At 41.3% G+C, this 24,322-nt stretch overlaps 1 protein-coding gene across 5 annotated transcripts in view; it reads right to left on the bottom strand.

Annotated features, from left to right (window-relative positions):
• The window catches only part of PCCA (propionyl-CoA carboxylase subunit alpha), a 360,640-nt gene extending 339,993 nt beyond the window's left edge, over window positions 1-20,647 (bottom strand). For 4 of the 5 annotated variants that reach the window (XM_019971675.2, XM_070799925.1, XM_019971676.2 and 1 more), the window contains exons 1-4: window positions 20,499-20,647; window positions 9,378-9,455; window positions 5,027-5,074; window positions 4,850-4,918 (exon numbers count right to left, since the gene is read on the bottom strand). In XM_019971675.2, coding sequence (XP_019827234.2) covers window positions 4,850-4,918; window positions 5,027-5,074; window positions 9,378-9,455; window positions 20,499-20,603 — 300 coding nt within the window. In that variant the 5' untranslated portion in view covers window positions 20,604-20,647. The remainder of the gene's footprint in view (window positions 1-4,849; window positions 4,919-5,026; window positions 5,075-9,377; window positions 9,456-20,498) is intronic. The other variant, XM_070799926.1, reaches the window with a different exon arrangement.
• Between the last annotated feature and the right edge of the window lie 3,675 nt (window positions 20,648-24,322).

Below are 24,322 nucleotides of genomic sequence, written 5' to 3'. Positions count from 1 at the left end.
CTGTCTTCAACAGAGGAACAGGATAGCATACTATTTTAAGATAATCCAATAATAAGCAGACTAGATAGAAAAACCACAAACCCTCCCTAGAAGCATCTAAAAATTCTAGATTAAATATAACAAATTTCTTCTAAATGAACAGTCTGGTTTATAAGAAACCATAAGCAATCCCTAGGGATCAAAAACAAAGAAGCAGCTAAACGTCAGACAGTATCCACTAGAACCAACACCACTAATCTTGGAGAATGCAAGCGGGGATCTGGGTAAACTAGAGAACTTGAGTTTTAACTCTCCGAGATAGGAACCACGTGTGAGCTGAAGATTTGAAGGAAAACTCCTACGTAAGGCCTTGCTGCTCAAAGATTACATCCTCAGTGAAGGGGGCATCAAGGGGTGGGAGAATGAATAAATAATCTACTAAGTAGGGCGTAGACAAATACTATCAGCTGTGCTTCAAGGTTAAGGAAAAAGTCTCCTCAGGAAATTAGAAATCATGAGCCTGTGTAACAGAAGGAGGGGTGTGGGAGAGAGTGTGTGTATGTGTGTGTGTGCGTGTGTGTGTGTGTGTGTGTGTGTATAGTTTCATCTTGCTTTGCCCATCCTAATAATTCAGCAGCCTTCATGCCAAGAAACAAATATAAAAATTAGTCAGTGACACCCTGGAGTGATCGGCAGAAGCCAATAGAACCAACACCCAACAGGATTACATCTGCAACCCAAACCACGCAGAATTCAACGTTAAAGACACCAAATATGGCATCACAAGACAAAATCTACATGCATGAGGAAATAATCCATTGAGAGAGAAGAGTCAGAAATAGAAACAGGTATGCAGGAACTTGAAATAATATGACAGAAATTTTAAAACTAAGTTAGGCTATAACTAAGACATGGAATGACTCAGATACACAAGAAAAAAACACAAAACAAAAATCAGGCAGGGAATTCCCTGGTGGTCCAGTGGTTAGAACATGAAGCATGTAAGATTCTTCCACTCCAAGTAATATTCAAAATGCTGACCTCTTGAAAATAAATACTGAAACATATATATCTGAATAGCATGCCTTGTTCATAGTATCAACATTGTAAAGCTGGCTAGATATGGTTAGATCTGATGCTAACCTTTGGGATCAAGTGTTAAAAAAGCAAAATATGCTGTTAGAGGAATTCATGTCTTTGTCCTTCTTGGGACTGGAGCAGAAACCAAGCAGCGGATGTGGCCCTACTGCCGAGGCTTAAATCAAGCTCTGAGCACTCTAACCATCATGATTATTATCCTGTTTTTACTTATAGTATCTTTCTAGAAACCAACTTACAGAAAGTCATATTAAGAGGAAGTTTTGACTTGAGCAGGCATTGCTTGCTTCCCTTTGGGAAGCCTGGTAAATCTTATTCTAAACTATGTATCATAATCTTTGGTTAAAAAAAAGTGGCTAAAAGTTTTTAAAATATAAAAACTACCACCTCTACTTCAGGAAGGATAAATGCCGAAGATTTAAAACTCACACCGACTCTTTTGAAAGCAGTTTTGCCAAAGTTTAGAAAGTGTCCACAAAGCTAGGAACAAAGTACTCAAAGAACATGAGTGAACAAAGTACTCATGTTCTTTGAGGTAACAGCTTACAGAAGCAGACTACGGTGGAACACCAATATTGAAACATAAATAAATAGAAAAGAGTGAAAATATAAGTAATTTTGGACTATCCATGTCAACAGTCACCTCCAGGAGAACACAGCATAAAGAATGAACTATTCTATGATATGAAAAAGAAAATTATAAGTGAAAGGTTGCTGTTAGGCTTGAAATAAAAACAGTGACTGTCCACAATTCAGACACTTTTCTCTCTCAATTTATCTATGAATGAAAACATGGCCTGAGCTAGATACACTGAAAATAAAAACATGATGACAAGAGTGCCCCAATTAAAATTAAATTAAATTTTTTTTTAAATGAGAAGAGTGAATTTTAAATCTACTACAAGCTTGATGATTACACAAGCTTTTTTCTGGAGGAGTTTACTATTGGTAAATGCCTTTGTTTATCAATCAAGAATGACATTAAAGCAATAGTTTTCTCACTATTTTATGAATATTTTGTAAAGATATAAACTAATGAAACTATCAGTTAAAACAAATTATTACTAAAGAAGCCAGAAATGAATAGTCAAAAAAAAAAAATCAAACAATATGTATGCAAAACAAGTTTTAATTGCTTGATTTAATTATTTTAAGCAAAAGATAAATATTTTAAATGTAGGGGCCAAAAAAGACAAAACAAAATGAAAGCTAGTGGAGGTGATGGAATTCCACTTGAGCTATATCAAATCCTGCAAGATGCTGTGAAAGTGCTGCACTCAATATGCCAGCAAATTTGGAAAACTCAGCAGTGGCCACAGGACTGGAAAAGGTCGGTTTTCATTCCAATCCCTAAGAAAGGCAACGCCAAAGAATGCTCAAACTACTGCACAATTGCACTCATCTCACACGCTAGTAAAGTAATGCTCAAAATTCTCCAAGCCAGGCTTCAGCAATACGTGAACCATGAACTTCTAGATGTTCAAGCTTGTTTTAGAAAAGGCAGAGGCACCAGAGATCAAATTGCCAACATCCACTGGATCATCGAAAAAGCAAGAGAGTTCCAGAAAAACATCGATTTCTGCTTTATTGACTATGCCAAAGCCTTTGACTGTGTGGAAAATTCTGAAAGAGATGGGCATACCATACCACCTGACCTGCCTCTTGAGAAACCTGTATGCAGGTCAGGAAGCAACAGTTCGAACTGGACATGGAACAACAGACTGGTTCCAAATAGGAAAAGGAATACATCAAGGCTGTATATTGTCACCTTGCTTGTTTAACTTATATGCAGAGTACATCATGAGAAACGCTGGGCTGAAGGAAGCACAAGCTGGAATCAAGATTGCTGGGAGAAATATCAATAACCTCAGATATGCAGATGACACCACCCTTACGGCAGAAAGTGAAGAAGAACTAAAGAGCTTCTTGATGAAAGTAAAAGAGGAGAGTGAAAAAGTTGGCTTAAAGCTCAACATTCAGAAAATGAAGATCATGGCATCCAGTCCCATCATTTTGTGGCAAATAGATGGGGAAACAGTGGAAACAGTGGCTGACCTTATTTCTGGGGGCTCCAAAATCACTGCAGCCATGAAATTAAGATGCTTACTCCTTAAGTTATGACCAACCTAGACAGCATATTCAAAAGCAGAGACATTACTTTGCCAACAAAGGTCCGTCTAGTCAAGGCTATGGCTTTTCCAGTGGTCATGTATGGATGTGAGAGTTGGACTATAAAGAAAGCTGAGCGCCGAAGAATTGATGCTTTTGAACTGTAGTGTTGAAGACGACTCTTGAGAGTCCCTTGGACTGCAAGGAGATCCAACCAGTCCATCCTGAAGGAGATCAGTCCTGGGTGTTGATTGGAAGGACTGATGCTGAAGATGAAACTCCAATACTTTGGCCACCCGACTCATTGGAAAAGACCATGATGCTGGCAAAGATTAAGGGCAGGAGAAGGGGATGACAGAGGATGAGATGGTTGGATGGCATCACCGACTCAATGAACATAGGTTTGGGTAGACTCTGGCAGTTGGTGATGGACAGGAAGGCCTGGCGTGCTGTGGTTCATGGGGTCGCAAAGAGTCAGGCATGACTGAGCAACTGAACTAAACTTCTGAATAAAATTTTAAAGTCACAAAGACTGAAAAGTCTTTGCATTAAATTACTATACGATAAAAGCTGACATTACCAGTAGGTCCTGTTATCAAAAGTAGTATGAAAGAGTTAACTTATCAAAGTACAACTACTTACATTTCATTCCATACAGTTCCAATAATTTATATACTTTCCCCACGGGATTTTTTTCTCCTCATTCATAGTTTACTACTGCTACAAATGCCTGCTGTGATAAAATATCTCCAATAAAATTAGTTATCATTTACCACTTTATGCTATATCCTCTTTTGCTCATGTCCAATCAGCATCAGTCTTCCATTTTTTTAATCAAACTTTCAGCTGAACACAGTACAGCATTTAGGAAGGTCAAACAGTCAGAGCATTCCCTTAGTGACACAGAATTACCCTATGGGGAAATGTGCTCCCATAAGGCAGCACTGTATAAACATTTCATTAATAACTAGCTCTTTTAACTTTCTCATGCTCTGCCTAAATGTACCTGGCGACCAGAATCCCTCTGCTGCTGCTGCTGCTACTGTCGCTTCAGTCGTGTCCGACTCTGTGCAACCCCATAGACGGCAGCCCACCAGGCTCCCCCGTCCCTGGGATTCTCCAGGCAAGAACACTGGAGTGGGTTGCCATTTCCTTCTCCAATGCATGAAAGTGAAAAGTGAAAGTGAAGTCACCCAGTCGTGTCCAACTCTTCACGACCCCATGGACTGCAGCCCATCAGGCTCCTCCATCCATGGGATTTTCCAGGGAAGAGTACTGGAGTGGGGTGCCATCACCTTCTCCGAGAATCCCTCTACAAACTATTTATTCTAGTTTAACTCCAGTGTTCTTGCCTGGAGAATTTCAGGGACTGGGGAGTCTGGTGGGCTGCCATCTATGGGGTCACACAGAGTCGGACATGACAGAAGCAACTTAGCAGCAGCAGCAGCAGCAGCAGCAAGCTTTTAAAGCCTTGAAAATAAAATAGTTAAGACACATATTGAAGACATTATGAGGCTTCTACTGTGCTTAATACAAATTAAGTAATAGGTATTTTTTAAATTGTGTACCTTTTCAGGCCAACAACAACAAAACCCTCCATCTTTCACTTTTTTCCATTTGATCCAAAATAAGATCCTAACTCAAACAAAGCAAATATACTTACAGAACTAGCATCGACATCACTGTGGATGGCAACCGTCTTAATGCCCATCTTCTTGCAAGTTTTAATAACCTATATTAAAATACATTAATGTTATCTACAATAGTAATGTATGTTTAAAGGGATTTAATAGTAAAATTCACAGAGTAAAATGAAAAATAAGATTAAAATCCCACTCACCCGACACGCAATTTCTCCTCTATTAGCAATAAGAATTTTATCAAAAGTCTAAAGAGAGGAAAACAAACACATAAGAAACTGTTAACTCTCACGATGAGACCAGAAAACATCAAGCTTTGTCTGCCACACTTACCACTGGGCATAACCCTAACAAGCACTACTGCCTACATGGTATCAGATACTATGCACGTGTTCACTTACAACCAGGCTACTACTAAACTCGTCTGGCAGGATCTGGCCTTATAATTACCCTGTCAAAAAAGTATCAATTGATGAGGTTCAATAATTCATAAAGGAACTACATTTCTTGCCAAAAGATAATTTTCAAATGAGATTTCAAAAAACTAAAAAACTTTAGTTAAAACTGCTTGAGAGTTTACTTGTTTTCTAAATTCAGAGAAATTCTAAATGTTATGTTTCTCAAAGTCAAGTCTGATATAATTTATATTCCATCTCTTTGGGATTGGGGCATAGCATTAAGTGGTATTTTCAACAACTCAGAACAGATAAACTAGTTATACTTTTTTACCCAAAGAGTTCCAGACCACACAGGTTATGCTATTTGAGTATAATGTTGAGTTAATGCTATTGAGTATAAATGTTGAGTATAACATTAAGTATAATGTTGTTTGAATAATCACATTTTGAAACAGCTAAGGCCACATAATAGAAAAAGATGTTCCATTTTGTGTAGGGTGAGAGACCTAAATTCTAAGCCCAATTCTGCCATTAATGACCTATTTCACTCTAAGTAAATCCATCTCTCAGGACTGCAATCTCTTGATTTCCACATAAATAAACTGATATAGCATTCTAGTGGGAAACTATTTAATAAGGTTCTCTCCTGACTCTAGAACTGAACAAGCTACTCTTTTTAAAGAAATGCACACGAACAATTGTAAGTAACTTGGATGCAATACATTTTAGTACACAATGATCGCTGGGTTAGTGAACTGTTGCATGTTAAATGGACCCTTTTTTAAAGTTTTAGTCATATTACTAAAAGAAAAGTTAAAGGTATATATGATCTTAAAAGTACTCTTGAATAACTTAAAGTAATATGTTAACCTGAGAGCAAATTACAGAATCTCAGAACTGCAAAAGGCCTTTAAAGTCTTGACTGAACCTTTATACCACACATGGGCTATCACACCCAACTGAGACAAGCCTCCACCTGGGCCCAAAAAACACCCTAATCCCACCTAGGGCTTGGAGCTATAAAATCGTGTGTGTGTGTATGTGCGTGTTAAGTCGCTTCAGCCTTGTCTGATTCTTTGCGACCACATGGACTGTGGCCCAGCAGGCCCCTCTGTCCTTGGGATTCTCCAGGCAAGAATAGTGGGGTGGAGCTATAAAATCGTGTGTGTGTGTGTAAAATCATGTATGTGTGTGTAAAATCATGTGTGTATATGTGTTCAATCGTGTCTCTATTCGACTCTATGGACTATCACTTTCCAGGCTCCTCTGTTCATCGGATTCTCCAGGCAAGAATACTGCAGTGGCATGCCATTCCTGCTAAACAGTAAGCATATACTAAGAAAACCTGTTCCTACTTCCCTGAACTGTATCTTCAAACACTGATTAAATATTAAGCAGACTACCTCAGATAAAAGCAGCACAAACACTGGAACTTACACGTTAAGCAACACATTAACAACAAATTATAATAATATTACAGGGAGTACAAATTCCATCGTAATTTCTATGGAAGGAGTAGAATGAAGGTTAAGAGCTAGTCTGAAGCCATCCTGGCCCAGTTGGAATCCCAACACTACCATGTGTTCCTCTGTGGACAAGCCAGCCTACCGGACACTCATTTCCCGGTTCGTAAAACGGGAGTAAGAGCTACCTGACACGGAGGTTCCAGGAATCTGAATTCACACCGTAAAGCCTTTAGTGTAGGGCCTAGCATGCACTATATACTCAGTATGTGTTAGCTAGAGTGTTGTTATTCGATCCTTTGGGCGGCAAACCAGATTACAAATCTAGGAGTGTGATTCTGTCTCACGGGGACAAATCTGTGCCAGCCATGACTGCAGCGCTTGACACACTCCTACTCCTCTCTGTTCAGGGCTCCTGATGGTGAGTGTTCTGCGCACCTTGACTGGGCCACAAGGTGTCCAGGTGAGACATTTTTTCTGACGGTGTCTGTGATGGTGTTTCCAGATGAGACTAACGTGTGAATCAGTAGACTCGGTAAAGCAGACAGCCCTCCCCAGTGTGGCTAGGCACCATCCAGTCCATGGAGGCCTCACAGACTAAACGTGGAGGAAGAGAGGACTAGTTCTGCCTGCCGGGTTGAGCTGGGACGTTGGTCTTCTACCCTTGGACCTGGGACTTACACCATCAGCTTTCCTGGTTTCCAGACCTTTGGACCTGGACTAGACTTACACACCAGCTTTCCAAGGTGTCCAGCTTGCAAACAGCAGACTGCAAGGGACTTCTCAGCCTCCTGAATTAGGTGTGTTGGTCACCTAGTTGTGTCTGACTCCCTGCAACACCAGGGACTGTAGCCTGCCAGGCCCTTCTGTCCATGAGATTCTCCAGGCAAGAATACTGGAGTGAGGAGCCTTTCCCTTCTCTAGGGGATCTTCCTGACCCAGGGATTGAACCCAGGTCTCTTGCACTGGAGGCAGATTCTTTACCATATGAGCCACCAGGGAAACCCAGGAATTAGGTGAGTCAATTAAAAAAAAAAAAAAAGAAATTTCTATATGTCTCTCACTGGTTCTGTTTCTCTGGAGAACCCTAACAGAGGACTATTAATGGATTACCAATAGTACACAAGTTCAATAAAGCTAATACCAATTAATCTTCCATACTTAAGATTTTAACTAAATAACAAATGAATATGGTTCAGATCTTAGAAGGTAAAAACGGGGGCACATAGTAGGGACACCCAGGTCCTTGCCTTAAAGGCAACAATTACTACTAGTTCCCTGAATATTCTTCCAGATAGGCTATGCGTATAAAAGAATATATACACTAATAAATTTAAACCAACTTTTTTTTTTGGCCACATGACACAGTTTGTGGGATCTTAGTTCCCTTACCAGGGACTGAACCTTCACCCTCGGCAGTGAGAAAGCAGAGTCTTAACCACTGGACCACCAGAGCACTCCCTAAACCAACTTTACACCTCCCGTCTGCATCAATAAGTACAGGTAAATGTCAAGTGCATTTGATAACTTCAATGTACAATACAGCACAATCGCAACAAAGTGTGTTAAGTGCTGTGTTAAAGGCAGCAAAAGCAGAGAATGAAGAGTATGTGTTAATAAGGCAGTGACATTGAAAGCAGATGGTAACACAAAAAACTACAAGTAATTTTTAAGATAGCTCAAGCAAAAAACACAGTATGGGGTACTGTGGCAAATAAAGCTGGGGTAAAAATGCCCGATTAAGAAAGGATTTATAAGTCATTTAAAGACCTGGGACTGGGACCTCCCTGGTAGTCAAGTGGTTAAAATTCCACACTTCCACTGCAGGAGGCACAGGTTCTATTCCTGGTCAGGGAACTAAGATCCCACATGCCTCTCTGCATGGCCAAAAAACAAGAAATAATAAAATAAAATATATGAAAGTTAATTTCACCTGTTTATTTTCAATGTGGCTATTAGAAAATAAAAAATTATATATGTCCTCCAATTGTCTCCACTTTACATTTCTATTGAGCTACAGTGAATATAGATCCTTTATTCTCCAAATTTCAAGATTCTTTTGAGTAGTTCTGTATACTTTGGCTATTTAGAAGACCACTTCATTCTCAAATAATCATTCATATTAGTTCTACTTTAATGACATTCGATTTGAATCATCTCTTCTTAACCAAAACTCTTCTTCTGCCTCTTTGATGCCTTCATTGTCACCAAATCATGTTTTACCTCCAATCACCACTTCCAGTTCCTTTATTCCTCCATTACAGGCCTCAGACATTATCATATACCAAGATTTTAACCGGAATTCCCTTGTCCCCAAATTTACAATACCCATAATTGCCTTCACTCAAAAATAGTTACAAATATTAAGTAAATGAAAAAAAAACTAATAGTTTAATCAAAATCTCTCAACTGCCTAGTCTAAGAAAGAATGTATTAGTGATCCTGCTGAAAACAAAGGAAATACATTGGGAATTCATTCCATTTGCGATATAGGTACAAATACAAAATTAAAGCCTCAGGTTGTGGTCCACAATGAAAAAAGGAACAAACGCTGAACACCTATAAAATCTATGATGTATGGCAATAAAAAATGACACAGCATCAATAAAACGGAACCTGCCCGGTGAACACAATGTGGAGACAACAAAACATTTTAACTTAGCTGTCAAAACTGTTTTTGAAATACTTACTTTTTCATTAGAATCATATCCAGCTGAACAGAGAGTACGAGACACCACTAAGTACCGTCTTGAATAATGTGGAACATGCTACCAAAAGAAAGGGAAAAAAAAAAATGAAAGTGAAATAAACGACAGATACTTGAATGAGCTTTAAAAATATTTTTCAGGGTAATTCTTCCAGTATGCTTCTAGCTACAGTGTTTCCTCAATCAATGTATGTAGTTTTAAGCAATATACCTTAACTATAGAAGGTAAACCCCAACTAGACACATTCCCTTGGCACACATGAGAATCCAAAGACATCAAAACAATCTCCAGAAAAGTGTAAGAGTCAATGGGTCAAATAAAATCTGAAGAAAAGTCTTTCTGGTCACGCAGACAGACACAGCGGGATCAGAATGTCACACACCACACAGAACTTTATACAGCATGCAACAAGCATCGGCTTTCAAAGGGCTTCAACTTTAACAGGGCCCAGAAAACAACAAACTAGTTTTTATTTGCTAATGTCTGACACATGATTTCTTATTTTACTTATTCTGGTATTAATGTGGCTTGGCAGATAAAAATGAAAAGGTTAACACTAATAATCAAGTTCACTTTAATTCATTACCATATACGTATGTGGAAAAAAGTGTATCTTAAGCCTTTAAAACATTAAGAAGAATCACTAATCAAGGTTATAGCAAAGGTTTAAGAAAATAATTTATCCTATAGTCACCGATGAAGGTAAATCAAGAAAAAAGCAGAGTGAGGGTGGTGGCAAAAGGCAACAGGTACTCAGAACGTTCTAACAGCCGAACAACTCAAACAGGAAGCAAATAATTTATAACAACATTTTAAAATGAAAAAAATGAATCCAGTTATTTTTTTTTAGAAGTATCAAGCGCCAAATTACAAAATGTAATCTTTATGCAGAAGTGAATACACTTTACAAAATAAAACCTAGTAAAACTTACCACACCAAGTAAAAAGGACTGGTGATGAATAATAAGCTGAAAATGGGAAGAAAACTGACTTCACTACTGTCTCCCTTTCCCAGACCAAAACACTCTTACATTTCTGTAAGCATCCCTGTGAATTCAAACTCCAATGTAGAAAACTGAGTCTCAAGAATTTTAATTTTTCAGAAATGTCAAGTCTAGGCTGCAATGGTAAGAAAATCTAAACATAGATCTGGTAAAAGCATTATTAATTTTTTTTTGAGATAATATAAATAGTGGCACTTCCACATTAATACTAAACATCTGTGCAAAGAGATGATTTGGTGTTTAAAAAAAAATGTACAAAGTGGGGTACACAACCACTTTTTTGTGATTAAAAAAAAATTCAGTCTTCCACTGCCCTCAGCAGAATAGCTATAATCTGGCAACCTTACTCTCACATCAGATTTAACAGGATAAAGGTAACACCTCCTCACTTAAAAACCATATATTGTGTTTATAGCTTAGCCAACGCAGAAGGCAAACTCAGAATAAAGAAAAGGTCTTCCGTAGTGGTTCAGTGGTAAAGAATGCGCCTGTCAATGCAGGAGGCCGGTATGCAGGAGGCGGTTCGATCCCTGGGTTGGAAAGAACACCTGGAGAAGGAAATGGCAAATCACTCTAGTATTCTTGCCTGGGAAATCCCATGGACACAGGAGCCTGGCGGGCTACAGTCCATGAGGTCACAAAAGAGTAGGACACGACTTAGCAACTAAACAACAACAACAAAGAAAAAAAAAAAGCAAAAGCTACCTGGGATTTCTCACATTTAGTCTGCAGCAAGGCAGCACTCGGATATTTACACAAGAAGTAAAGAGCACACCAGCTTCCTAACAATTTTATACAATGAACACAGTTTACAGTTTTACCAATTTTCCCTAATATCATAAGGCACATAACAGGCAGTTGTAGGAATATGTCAAAATATCCTTTCACAAGAGTATATACAAGAAAGGATTTTACAAAAATCATACATGTGTCTTTAATTACTAACAAATAAAGGGCATAACTGATTCCTGATGGCAAAAGCCAAATGTGAGTCTTTCAGAGACAAAACACAATCTGGGGTAGACATTTTAGGTATTCTAATAAGCTTTGGGGAGAGTAAACAGTGATGTTTATGTCTGGGGAAGGGAACACTTCCCAGCATACTGCCTAGAACAGAACTCTGGGAGAAGAGATCAAAGAGCCTGAGTTCTAATCCTAACTCAGTCTGACACTACTTCCAGGACTAGAGCAAACCACTTTAACTCCCCAGGTGTTTTTCTTAGGTGCTCACGTGCTAAGTCACTTCGGTCGTGTACTACTCTGTACAACCCCATGGACTGTCGCCCACCAGACTCAGTCCATGAAATTCTCCAGGCAAGAATACTGGAGCGGGTAGCCATTCCCTCCTCCAGGGAATCTTCCTAACCCAGAGATCGAACTCGGGTCTCCTGCACTGCAGCCAGATTCTTTACCATCTGAGTCACCAGGGAAGCCCAGTTTCCTCTTAAATCCCTACTAACCTACACCACTGTCATTCAAAACACAAAAGCTTATTACAGAGATTCTAACATGTGTGAACATCTGACACACATTATTATGAAGAATATGCAGTTAACCCAAACTGAACGTGTGGTCCAAGAAGATGGTAACACAGATCTCACTGCCAGACTGCTCCGAGAGCAACAAACACTGAGTTGTTTGGTAGAAATGGAGCTAATTTCACAGATTCGAATAAACATGACTGAAGCATTAAGTTTCAGTCATGAACTTAATGACTGAAGTTCATTAAGCCTCAGGATTCTCTCATCAGATGGGCTCATGAAAAAATGGACTAAACTGAACTTGGTCCTCAAGGGACAGTTTCTAACCCAGAAGAATCAGACATCTCCAAGTGGCCAAGCTCTGGGACAGGTCTGGGTCAGCTGACTCAGTGTAATCTACACTTACTCAGGAAACTGCCAATAACATAAAACTCAAATTTTAAAATGTCTACACCACACAGTTCTTGAAACTAAATCTAAACTCTATTACAAACTCTATTAACTCTAAAACTAAACTCTATTACAAATCGTTGCTGTTGTTCAGTCGTTAAGTCGTGTCCATCTCTTTGCAACTCCACGGACTGCAGCCCGCCAGGCTTCCCTGTACTTCACTATCTCCCAGAGTTTGCTCAAACTCATGTCCACGATTACAAATTACACCTGGCCAAAACGCAGGAGACAAGCTATAGCAGTATCGATCAATCAAATTGGGTTTGCTTGTTTTTTCATCTTTTTATTGCTATTTTTAAATACTTGGTTCTGACGATCTAACAGACTATATTTTACCACCATTATCAAAAAAAAAAGAAAGCATACAGCTTGTATACAAATGAATTTGTGATACTGGACCCCAAAATTGAAAAACACAGGTGCCCCTAATTAGCCAAGTACCTGGAAGAAGAAATGATGCAACCAGTCAGAACCTTAGCAGCAGAACACAACTACAGAGGAAAGACAGGAGTCTGAGCCATTCCCACAGCAAGCCCAAAGTGGTTTGCAGTCAGCCATACACTACTCTCTCGCGCTCCTGTTTTCCCCTGGCAGAGCTTCAACAAAGTTCAAAGCTATAATGTACACCAGTCAAAAATCAGATAATTTTGTAGAGCCACAACATAATTTTTTCAAAAAATACAAGGAATGAGTTGGTAGAAATCTGCTAATTTGGACCTCTACATAGAATTTTTAATGTTTCTTATTTTTGTTAGGCATATAAAAAAACAGGCTACAAGCCCAGTCCAGAATTCTTTAAAGGTATGTTCTAGAATAAGAGTTCAAAGGAAAAATGTTAACCAAGTCCATCTATAAAGACCGTTTAGCCTATCACAGCCGAAAGGAGAAAGGTCAGTGTGTGCAAAACGACTTCCAGAGAACATACTGCTCTGCTTCTCTTCTGCAAGAATGAAGATTTTCTATAGTTTCCACACTTAGATAACAAGGCAGCACATGGAAGTAGCACGACCTTCTGAGTTCACCACAGAGGTGAAGACCCGGCTCAGCGCTTACTCCACTTCTTCACAGGTACACAACACTGAGCAAATAATTCCTCTGGACCCCAGTTTTCATCTATAAAATGAACAACACGACACCTCCCTTGCTTTCCTGCAGAGCTGTCTTTAAAAAACAAACAAAAAAAGCCCAAAACACACAAGCCTTTATAAACTGTAAAGCACCAACGAAATGTAAGGTATTACCCAACAACTAAATCCCATTATGCAGCTGTAACTTTTTTTCTTAAAATTATCCCAGACCATTTGGGAGTTACCATTAGAGTAATAATGGAGTACTTAAGAGCTCTGATCTAGACTCAGATTCACGCCCTGGTTGGGAAATTGGCTCAGCCATTTCTTCAAGAGTTTTTCTCATATATAAACTGGGCATAAAACCACTTATCTAGGACTTAACGCTGACGTGAGGATTAAATAAGAATGTGTAAAATGCCTGCACAATTTTGCGTACGTTATAGTAAGAATGAATTAACTATTAACCAAAAAAAGGGTACAGCTTTTACACAAACTGTTCAGAGGCCTTCCAACCATTGCCAACAGCGAAATACCCTTTTCTAACCTAAGCCAGCACCTACTTTCACATTTTTCTGCTTGTGGCCTCAGGTGGCAGCCCAAACTCACAAATCCACTAAATTCAAGCTTAAAGCACAATTTAAAAACTAAACCCTACCAAATCCAGAACTCTTAACATAACCACAGGGGCATTCAAGTGAATAATATTAGAACAACTCTACTGACAGGCTAACTCTTTAGCACAATGCATTCTACTTCAAAGAAGAAGCCATCCTCAAAACTATGGGCCGATGGAGGAGTAAGATGAGCTTACCAAGGACAACAAAACACTTGTTAGTGATTCATCTTCAAAATTTCCAGGAAAAGCTCTCCTCCCACATTACATGACACAGAGCTGGTAAGCATGAGCCAACTGAACCTTTGAACATTTTAAGAAACCCAGAATGACGCGGGAAAACGCCCTCTTTAAAACACCACCAGAAGTCAGGCCTTTTCACCGTGAGGTCAGGCCTTACCACTTAAAAACAGCTTTTCTTTCACTTACATTGACTATGTAGCCTTCAGGACTTCACTAGCTATCCCAATCTTCAGCTGTCTGCCAAGACTTTCACTTGGCAAGCTAGGCTGAATACCTAATATTTGAGAAAGATGATAAAATCTCAGGATTTACATCAACTATTTCTCAATATTAGGGCTTCCCTGATAGCTCAGTTGGTAAAGAATCGGCCTGCAATGCACGACAGCCCAGTTCGATTCCTAGGTTGGGAAGATCTGCTAGAGTAGGGACAGGCTACCCACTCCAGTATTCTTGGGCTTCCCTTATGGCTCAGCTGGTAAAGAATCTGCCTGCAATGCAGGAGACCTGGGTTCGATCCCTGGGTTGGGAAGATCCCGTGGAGAAGGGAACGGCTGCCCACTCCAGTATTCTGGCCAGGAGAATTCCATGGACTGTATAGTCTATGGGGTCGCAAAGAGCTGGACACAACTGAGCGACTTTCACTTTCACTTCTCAATAAAACTAAGGGAGGGGAAAAAAAAAAGTCAAGATTCTCCAGTTGTGCCTCCACGGTAAGCTAGAACTGTGTGCATCAACTCTAAAGCCTCTTCATTCCAACCCAGCCCCCCAGCCAGGCCATTCCTCCCACCCCACCTATAGCAGATGCTGTGGGTTTACATCCAGCATCCGTTTTCCAGGCGGGGAAGGCCCCCACTGGTGTGCTGACTACCCACGGTTCCCACCTGCTCCCTGCTTTGCCCCATCTGCCTCAACCAGACAGGAGTTCTCTCTCAAGCCTGGAGTTACATCCCTCCCAGGCCACAACCACTGATTTGACTATCATGAAGTTCAAAAAGCTGCCCCCACTTCAACCTCAAGGTGGGCTCAACTTAGTACTGCAATCTGTGCTTTAGAGCTGGCTGTACAATATGGTAGCCGCTAGCCACGGACAGCTTCTGAGCACTTGAAATCTGCCAAAGTCCTATGTGTGCCAAGTGTAAAATACACCCTAGGTTTGAAGACTTCATATGAAAAACAAAACAGAAACCTTGTTAAAGTTTTAGATTTACATACTAAAATATTTTTAATGTATCGGGTTAAATCATTGGTGTTGTTTAGTCGATAAGTCGTGTCTCTTTGGCGACTCCCATGGACTGTAGCCCACCAGGCTCGTCTGTCCCTGGGATTCTCCAGGCAAGAATACTGGAGTGGGTTGCCATTCCCTTCTGGGGATCTTCTGGATGCAGGGGTTGAACCCGATTCTCCTGTACTGGCGGGCAGATTCTTTACCACTGAGCCACACTGGGTAAATATAAAATAGTAATTTCACTGCTTTAAATTTTTTTTAACGTGAATGCTGCTGCTGCTAAGTCGCTTCAGTCGTGTCCGACTCTGTGCAACCCCATAGATGGCAGCCCACCAGGCTCCCTCGTCCCTCGGATTCTCCAGGCAAGAACACTGGAGTGGGTTGCCATTTCCTCCTCCAATGCATGAAAGTGAAAAGTGAAAGTGAAGTCACTCAGTTGTGTCCAACTCCTAGCGACCCCATGGACTGCAGCCCACCAGGCTCCTCGGTCCATGGGATTTTCCAGGCAAGAGTACTGGAGTGGGTTGCCATTGCCTTCTCCAATGTGAGTGCTAGAAAATGTTAAATTATACTTACAGCTCACATTATACTTTTTATTGCACTAGAGCAGTGCTTCTCAAACTTGACTATGCATCATTTTCACCTGGAGGAGCTTATTAAAACAGACCGCTGGCTCTAACCTCAGAGTTTCAAACTTGGCGGGTCTAGGGTGAAGCTAGAAAATGTGCATTCCTAACAAGTACCCAGGTAATGCTGCTGCTGCTGGCTAGAGTCCCCTGCTTTGAGAACCACTGCTCCAGGGCTCCCCTGTGGGATGAGACTGAATCTAGTTTCCACCTAGATCCCCTTCTTTGCTTTGATTTTTTTTAACCCCTGCTCTAGCCTGCATTCTTTACGCTTCTCAACTACCACCTGCACGAAATCCCTCTTCAGGCTCTGCTTCGGGGAAACCTTATCATCCCACTGGTACAGAACGTTTTTTTTTACACACTGTAACTTTCACAAAGTGCTATATTAATAGCGATCAATGAGACGTGAGTTATCACTGCATCCTTGATAAAAGAGTAACAAAGAAGTTTATTTTCTTTTTTTTTTTTTTACTGGATTGCTAGTTGCCTTTATATAATGAATTCTACACATTCAGTGCTAGGACAAGGTTTGTTTATCCTCATTAATGAATGTTTCTTACTATAGGAAAGCCTAAACGCTTCCCTCTTTTCCATAACTGTTATGAAGCTCAAACTAATTTTGTCCCCCCGAGATGTATTAATTTGCCCTTTCTCATTTTTTCTCTTCACCCCAGAAAGACACCCCTCAGTTGTCAGCAGTCACTCCCATCTCCCCCCTCACCCCTCCCCAGCCCTTGGCAACCACTGACCTACCTCTGCCTCTGTGGCTCTGCCCACCCTGACGTTTCATACTTATGGGATCATACACTCTATGGCCCTTTGTGTCTATCTTTCAAAGGTCCTTGATTCTTCTCTTTCCTTTTATCTCCCTTTGGTTACAGCAAGTACTATTGGTTCTAGTTCCAAAACAGATCCCAAGTCCTACCAGTTTTCACCAACTCCAGTGCTACCAGCAAATCAACATGACTCTTGGAACCCTCTGAGTCCAGATACCTAAAGGGAAACACTACCGATCCCCACCCCTATTAAAAAACAAACAAACAAACACCTTTTTCCTTCCCAATTTCCTTTTTCATCCCTGTTCTCCCATTTACCCAGTTTCTTAAAAACTGGAATCACTTAACTTCTGTTTCTTCACTCTATCAACATGTCACCATCTCTTCCCCTTATTTAGAAAAGGGTTTTACCAATCACTTCTCTGTTCTGAACCTCTTAAGAATAAAATCCAAAAAAAGCGCAGATGTATAAATACACAAATGTCCATAAACATTTTCATTCATCAAAAACTGCTTTCTGTAATAATGTTAGAAGGTTTTTTCCCCAAATGATTGTCAGAAATCTATAAGCAGGTGGAAAGATTTACCTCCAGGCAATGCTAAAGCATTCAGATTTGCTTAAACATTCTCTTCCATGACTAGAAAAGAAAATCATGGGCTTTAAGGAACGTAAAGCTTGAGCCTTTGAACTTCATGAATGCACCATATAATGAGACCATGACCCAAACGAGAGACAAACTGGAAAGGCAAGGCTTTGGGAGCATACTATCCAAGGTTCAACATCTATCTCAGCCAATTGTTTCCTTAAGCAAGTTACTTAACTGCTCTGAGCTTTTGTTTCCTCTTCTGTAAAGTTGGAATTTTTTTTTTACCTACTTGTTACAAGGCTAAGAGGAAATGTCTGAAAATCATATAAGGCATAAAAAGTTCAATAAACTGCAGCAATTACCACAAGTCCAACATCCTGGAGCCCCTGAAAAATGCAGACAGAAGGGAAAAAAAACTAGTTATTTAAATAGAATGTGTTTAAACAGCCAAAACAAAATAAGACTAAAAGGTGAACTCTAAGGACAGAGGAACCTGAAGGACAGTCCAAAGAGTGAGACACAACTGAGTGAGTGCACGGGCACGCGCATGCACGCACACACACACACGCACACACACCCTACACACACACGCAAACACACCCTACACACACACGCACACCCTACACACACACCCCCTACACACACACACACATGCACACACCCTACACACACACCCTACACACACACACACACACACACCCCTAAAAACAAACTATTAACTGGTTAAAAGAATGGTTAGAACTCTCTAGACTAGAGTTAGTCTGCTTTCCACCCAACCAAACAATTTACAGGGGTGGAGGGAGAAAGGGGAGGAATAAAATCTTCAAAAGGTTCGGCTTCAAACACAGACTCAGTAATGCATGTTTCAAGTTCATAGAAAAGAAGCCTGGAGAGAAGCTAAGCAGCTCAAGTTCCCTGCTTCTCCCACCTCCAGGAGAAATCCTTTACTGGCACAGAAATAACTCTTCCTTCAGTATCACCACACATTCAGCACTACTTTGTCAAACACTGTGCTAAGAAAACAGTAATAGACAAGATGCAGGCTCTGCCAACACGTTTAAAGGAAAAAACTCGTAAAGAAAAATCAAAGCTTATATGTCATACAATAAGTGTACAGCAGTAAGTAGCCCAACAAATTCCTTCTCTCTTATCCTCTCCACTCTAACATATATCAGTGTAACAATCCCTCCCAACTTGAACATAAATGGCTTCCCATAAACCTGATAGCAGGGTCTACAGTAAGGCCCAGCATGGTCTGACTCCTACCTACCTCCTGGGCACCATCTGATCTCCATACCAAAGCCCCAGCGGACTTTTCCAGTTCCTTTATCTTGGCATTCCCTCTGGCCCAGGCCTTTTGCATGTACTGCTGTCACATATAACACTTCTTCCTTCTCTTTTTTGCCTAGGAAAAAAGTCACTATGTCCTTCAAAACTGTGCCACTTTTCACTTCCAAAGGAAAACAATCCCTTAACCTTAAGCACAGTTTGAGCAAGTCACATAAAAAATTTCTTCATCTATAAATGGCTGTTGTAAGGACTGAATAAGTTCATTCAAGTAGAATACCACAGCAGTTTCTAGGACAAAGCTACAAATCTCAAACTCTAGACTTGGTCAAATCCCTTCATTTTATTTTCTTGATACAGCACCAAAGCCTCTCCCCTAATGGCGTTTTACACTTGTCTCCTTAACAGACTAAAATTTCTAAAAGAGAAATTATATTCATTCTATAGAGACAGAACACAGGATGTAGTCCAGAAAGATTTGTTAGGAAACAACAAAAAAAAATACCCGTAAGCAAGAAGCTGAGAAGTGACTTGTGTAATATGCAAAACTTCATCAGTGTGATTCCAAAGTCCATGCCTTTCCATATCATGTTGCCTCCTACATAAATTACATTTAAGAGCTTCACAACTGCAAATGAGGAGTCCAAAAGACATTAAAACATGAGAAAACAATCAAGATTAAGAAACAAAGGTCTTAATTGTGCACCAGCACAAAGAACTCCAGGGATTTTGAGTGTCAGCATTCCAAAGCTGACCCTAAGCTAAAGCCTGTGCAGACTGACTTTCACTTCCACGATCAGTTCCAGCTGCATCATTTCTCACCTGGGCCTGAGTTCTCTTCTTCTAGTAGAGTAGGATGGGCTAGATCATCTCTATACTGTCTTCCAATTCTAAGGTCCATGACAATAAATCAAGTTATGTGCCTATTTTGTTTTTAAAGGAAGAAAACAGGCAGTGTCCAGAGAAATACTTTAAATAATTTGTTCCAGTGACTTGAACTCTATTAATAAAGTCAGTTAGGTAGCATTTGTTTAGAAATTACAAGAAACTCCATTCTGAAGACAGAAAGTGTTAAGAGTCACAAACACTCCAAGGTGTTAAGGCTGCCACCCAGAAACATGAAAAAATACAGCGCAGAGACGCTGAGAACACCACAAACATCCGCCTAACCACTACAAAGAAAAACAAAAACAAAAAAACTCACAAGATGTGTATACAGTATAATGTGATGTAATGCAATTAAAATATGCTCTCCATTCAAGTAAAGGTAGTAGCCTATCCCAACATGGTACTTTAAAAGGTGAGATAAACGCAAAACCCTAACTCCTAACTGAGCAGCAGTTTAGGGTCTCTTCAAAGGAGGAACAAGGCTGGAGAAAATGGTAACTATAAGGACCCTTACAAATGCACCTGAAAAGCTCAGAAGAAGCCAAAATCGCACGGCCCAAGAACGGAAGGGCGCGAAGGGCTGGGAAATTACAGCGAGGTGGCTGTCTGCGGCTCCCGAGGAAGCAGAAAACTCAACGCCGGCAGGCTCTTTGGGCCGCGCTGTCCTCCGTGATCCCCGGAGACACAGCTGGGACCAGGGATGCCGGCTCTGACCCGCGCCTGGGCGAGCTCCGCGGCGAGGAGGAATTCGGGGGTGGGGATGGGGGGTGCAGCACCGGCCAACGCCACGGGGTGCGGGGCAGGCAGCCCAGCCAAGCCCAGGCCCACGAGAAGTCCCGTCGCTCCTCACCTTCACGGTCCACAGCGCCACGCTCCGCATCAAAAGCTTCGGCCACCGCCGTCCGCGCCGTCCCGCGGTGGCCAGCGCCGCCGCCCCAGTCCAGAACCCCGCCATGGCCGCCCCTGCAGACCAAAGCTCTTCTGACCTTTCACCCCAGCGAAGGGGGCGGAGAAGGGGAGCGCCGCGACTGCGGCCAATCACGAGCCGGGGATCCAAGTCCGAGGCGGGCAGGGGCGGGGCCCCGAGCCACTAGCCCATTTGCAGCAGGAGGCACCCGGGCGGCTGGGCCGCAGTCAAGAGGACGCGGCCGCCGGCCGGCACCCAGCCACTGGTGGCGGCCGACGCGACCTGATCCCCGGGTTAAACCAAGTCCGGAGGACACGCGAGAGTTCTGGCTGCCGTTGATCCGCGCCTGCTTGGGGTAAACCCCGACTGCACCAGCGTCCGCCTGGCAACCTGCACGCAGTCATACCAGCGATCATCATTGAGTCACCTCCGCCCTTGACCACCCCTCGGCCTAGGGCCGCGGTAATGTTTTGAGTGTCCCGAGTTTCAGTTCAATTCAGGTCAGTTCAGTCGTGTCCAACTCTTTGAGACCCCATGGACTGCAATGCGCCAGGCCTCCCTGTCCATCACCAGCTCCCAGAGTCTACTCAAACTCATGTCCATCTCATTCCCTGTCGTCCCCATCTCCTCCCGCCTTCAATCTTTCCCAACATCAGGGTTTTTTCCAATGAGTCAATTCTTCCCATCAGGTGGCCAAAGTATTGGAGTTTCAGCTTCAGGATCAGTCCTTCCAATGACTATTCAGAACTAATCTCCTTTAGGATGGACTGGCTGGATCTCCTTGAGATCTCTCAAGAGTCTTCTCCAACACCACAGTTCAAAAGCATCAATTCTTCGGCGCTCAGCTTTCTTTTATACTCCAGCTCTCACATCCACACATGACTACTGTAAAAACCACAGGTTTCACTAGACGGACCTCTGTTGGCAAAATAATGTCTTTGCTTTTTAATATGCTGTCTAGATTGGTCAATGCTTTTCTTCCAAGGAGTGAGCATGTTTTAATTTCATGGCTGCAGTCACCATCTGCAGTGATTTTGGAGCCCAGAATATAAAGTTTGTCACAGTTTTCATTGTTTCCCCATCTATTTGCCATGAAGTTATGGGACCAAATGCCATGATATTCGTTTTCTGAATGTTGAGTTTTAAGCCAACTTTTTCACTCTCCTCTTTCACCTTCAAGAGGCTCTTTAGTTCTTCACTTTCTGCCACGAGGATGGTGTCATCTGCATATCTGAGGTTATTGGTATTTCTCCCGGCAATCTTGATTCCAGCTTGTGCTTCATCCAGGCCAGCATTTCTCATGATGTACTCTGCATATAAGTTAAATAAGCAGAGTGACAATATACAGCCTTGACGTACTCCTTTTCCTATTTGGAACCAGTCTGTTGTTCTATGTCCAGTTCTAACTGTTGCTTCCTGACCTGCATACAGATTTCTCAGGAGGCAGGTCAGGTGGTCTGTTATTCCCATCTATTCAGAATTTTCCACAGTTTGTTGTGATCCACACAAAGGCTTTGGCATAGTCAATAAAGCAGAAATAGATGTTTTTCTGGAACTCTCTTGCCTTTTCGATGATCCAACGGATGTTGGCAATTTGATCTCTGGTTCCTCTGCCTTTTCTAAAACCAGCTTGAACATCTGGAAGTTCACAGTTCATGTATTGTGAAGCCTGGCTTGGAGAATTTTGAGCATTACTTTACTAGTGTGTGAGATGACTGCAATTGTGCAGTAGTTTGAGTGTTCTTTGGCATTGCCTTTCTTTGGGATTGGAATGAAAACTGACGTTTTCCAGTCCTGTGGCCACTGCTGAGTTTTCCAAATTTGTTGGCATATTGTGTGTAGCACTTTCACAGCATTATCTTTTAGGATTTGAAATAGCTCAACTGGAATTCCATCACCTCCACTAGCTTTGTTTGTAGTAATGCTTCCTAAGGCCCACTTGACTTTGCATACAGGATGTCTGGCTCTAGGTGAGTGATCACACCACCGTGATTATCTGGGTCATGAAGATCTCTTTGGTATAGTTCTTCTGTATATTCTTGCCACCTCTTCTTAATATCTTCTGCTTCTGTTAGGTCCATACCATTTCTGTCCTTTATTGTGCCCATCTTTGCATGAAATCTTCCCTTGGTATCTCCAATTTTTTTTTTTAAGTCACTAAGCCATGTCCGACTCTTGCGACCCCATGGACTATTGCCTGCCAGGCACCTTTGTCCATGGGATTCTCCAGGCAAGAATACTGTAGTGGGTTGCCATTTCCTTCTCCATCTAATTTTATTGAAGAAATCCCTAGTCTTTTCCATTCTATAGTTTTCCTCTATTTCTTTGCATTGATCACTGAGGAAGGCTTTCTTATCTCTCCTTGCTATTCTTTGGAACTCTGCATTCAAATGAGTATATCTTTCCTTTTCTCCTTTGCCTTTCACTTCTCTTCTTTTCACAGCTATTTGTAAGGCCTCCTCAGACAACCTTTTTGCATTTTTCTTGCGGATGGTCTTGATCCCTGCCTCCTGTATAGTGTCACGAACCTCCATCCATAGTTCTTCACTCTATCAGATCTAATCCCTTGAATCTATTTGTCACTTCCACTGTATAATCATAAGGGATACCGAGTGGTCATACCGAGTGGTCTAGTGGTTTTCCCTACTTTCTTCAATTTAAGTCTGAATTTGGCAATAAGGTGTTCGTGATCTGAGCCACAGTCAGCTCCCAGTCTTGTTTTTGCTGACTGTATAGAGCTTCTCCATCTTTGGCTGCAAAGAATATAATCAATCTGATTTCGGTGTTGACCATCTGGTGATGTCCATGTGTACAGTCTTCTCTTGTGTTGTTGGAAAAGGGTGTTTGCTATGATCAGTGTGTTCTCTTGGCAAAACTCTATTAGCCTTTGCCCTACTTCATTCTGTATTCCAAGGCCAAATTTGCCTGTTTTTCCATGTGTTTCTTGACTTCTTGCTTTTGCATTCCAGTCGCCTATAATGAAAAGGACATCTTTTTTGGATGTTAGTTCTAGAAGGTCTTATAGGTCTTTAAAGAACCGCTAAACTTCAGCTTCTTCAGCATTACTGGTCAGGGCATAGACTTGAATTACTGTCATATTGAATGTTTGGCCTTGCAAAAGGAGAGAGATCATTCTGTCGTTTCTGAGATTGTATCCAAGTACTGCATTTCGGACTCTTTTGTTGACTACGATGGCTACTCCATTTCTTCTAAGGTATTCTTGCCCACAGTAGTGGATATAATGGTCATCTGAGTTAAATTCACCCATTCCAGTCCATTTTAGTTCGCTGATTCCTAGAATGTCGATGTTCATTCTTGCCATCTCTTGTTTGACCACTTCCAATTTGCCTTGATTCCTGAACCTAACATTCCAGGTTCCTATGCAATACTGCTCTTTACAGCATCAGACTTTACTTCCATCACCAGTCACACCCACAACTGGCTGTTTTTGCTTTGGCTCCGTCTCTTCATTCTTTCTGGAGTTATTTCTTCACTGATCTCCAGTAGCATATTGGGAACCTACCGACCAGGGGAGTTCATCTTTCAATGTCCTATCTTTTTGCCTTTTCATTCTATTCATGGGGTTCTCAAGGCAAGAATAAGTTCCAGTTATGTACCCAAACTAAGGTCCTGTATGTTTGAAGGTGCGTATTGCAAAGCACCAAACCAAGGTATTTGGACCACTGCTATAACGTATGTAAAAAATGCTCTAGGTCTGGAAATCAGAAATCCCAGCTCAAGCCCTAACTCTGCTGCAAATACTAACA

This window comes from Bos indicus, chromosome 12, assembly GCF_029378745.1.
Source record: "Bos indicus isolate NIAB-ARS_2022 breed Sahiwal x Tharparkar chromosome 12, NIAB-ARS_B.indTharparkar_mat_pri_1.0, whole genome shotgun sequence".
In the NCBI taxonomy this organism is placed as follows: domain Eukaryota; kingdom Metazoa; phylum Chordata; class Mammalia; order Artiodactyla; family Bovidae; genus Bos; species Bos indicus.
The sequence above is the reverse complement of the archived record's forward strand: the minus strand, read 5'-3'. Positions and strand labels throughout refer to the sequence as shown.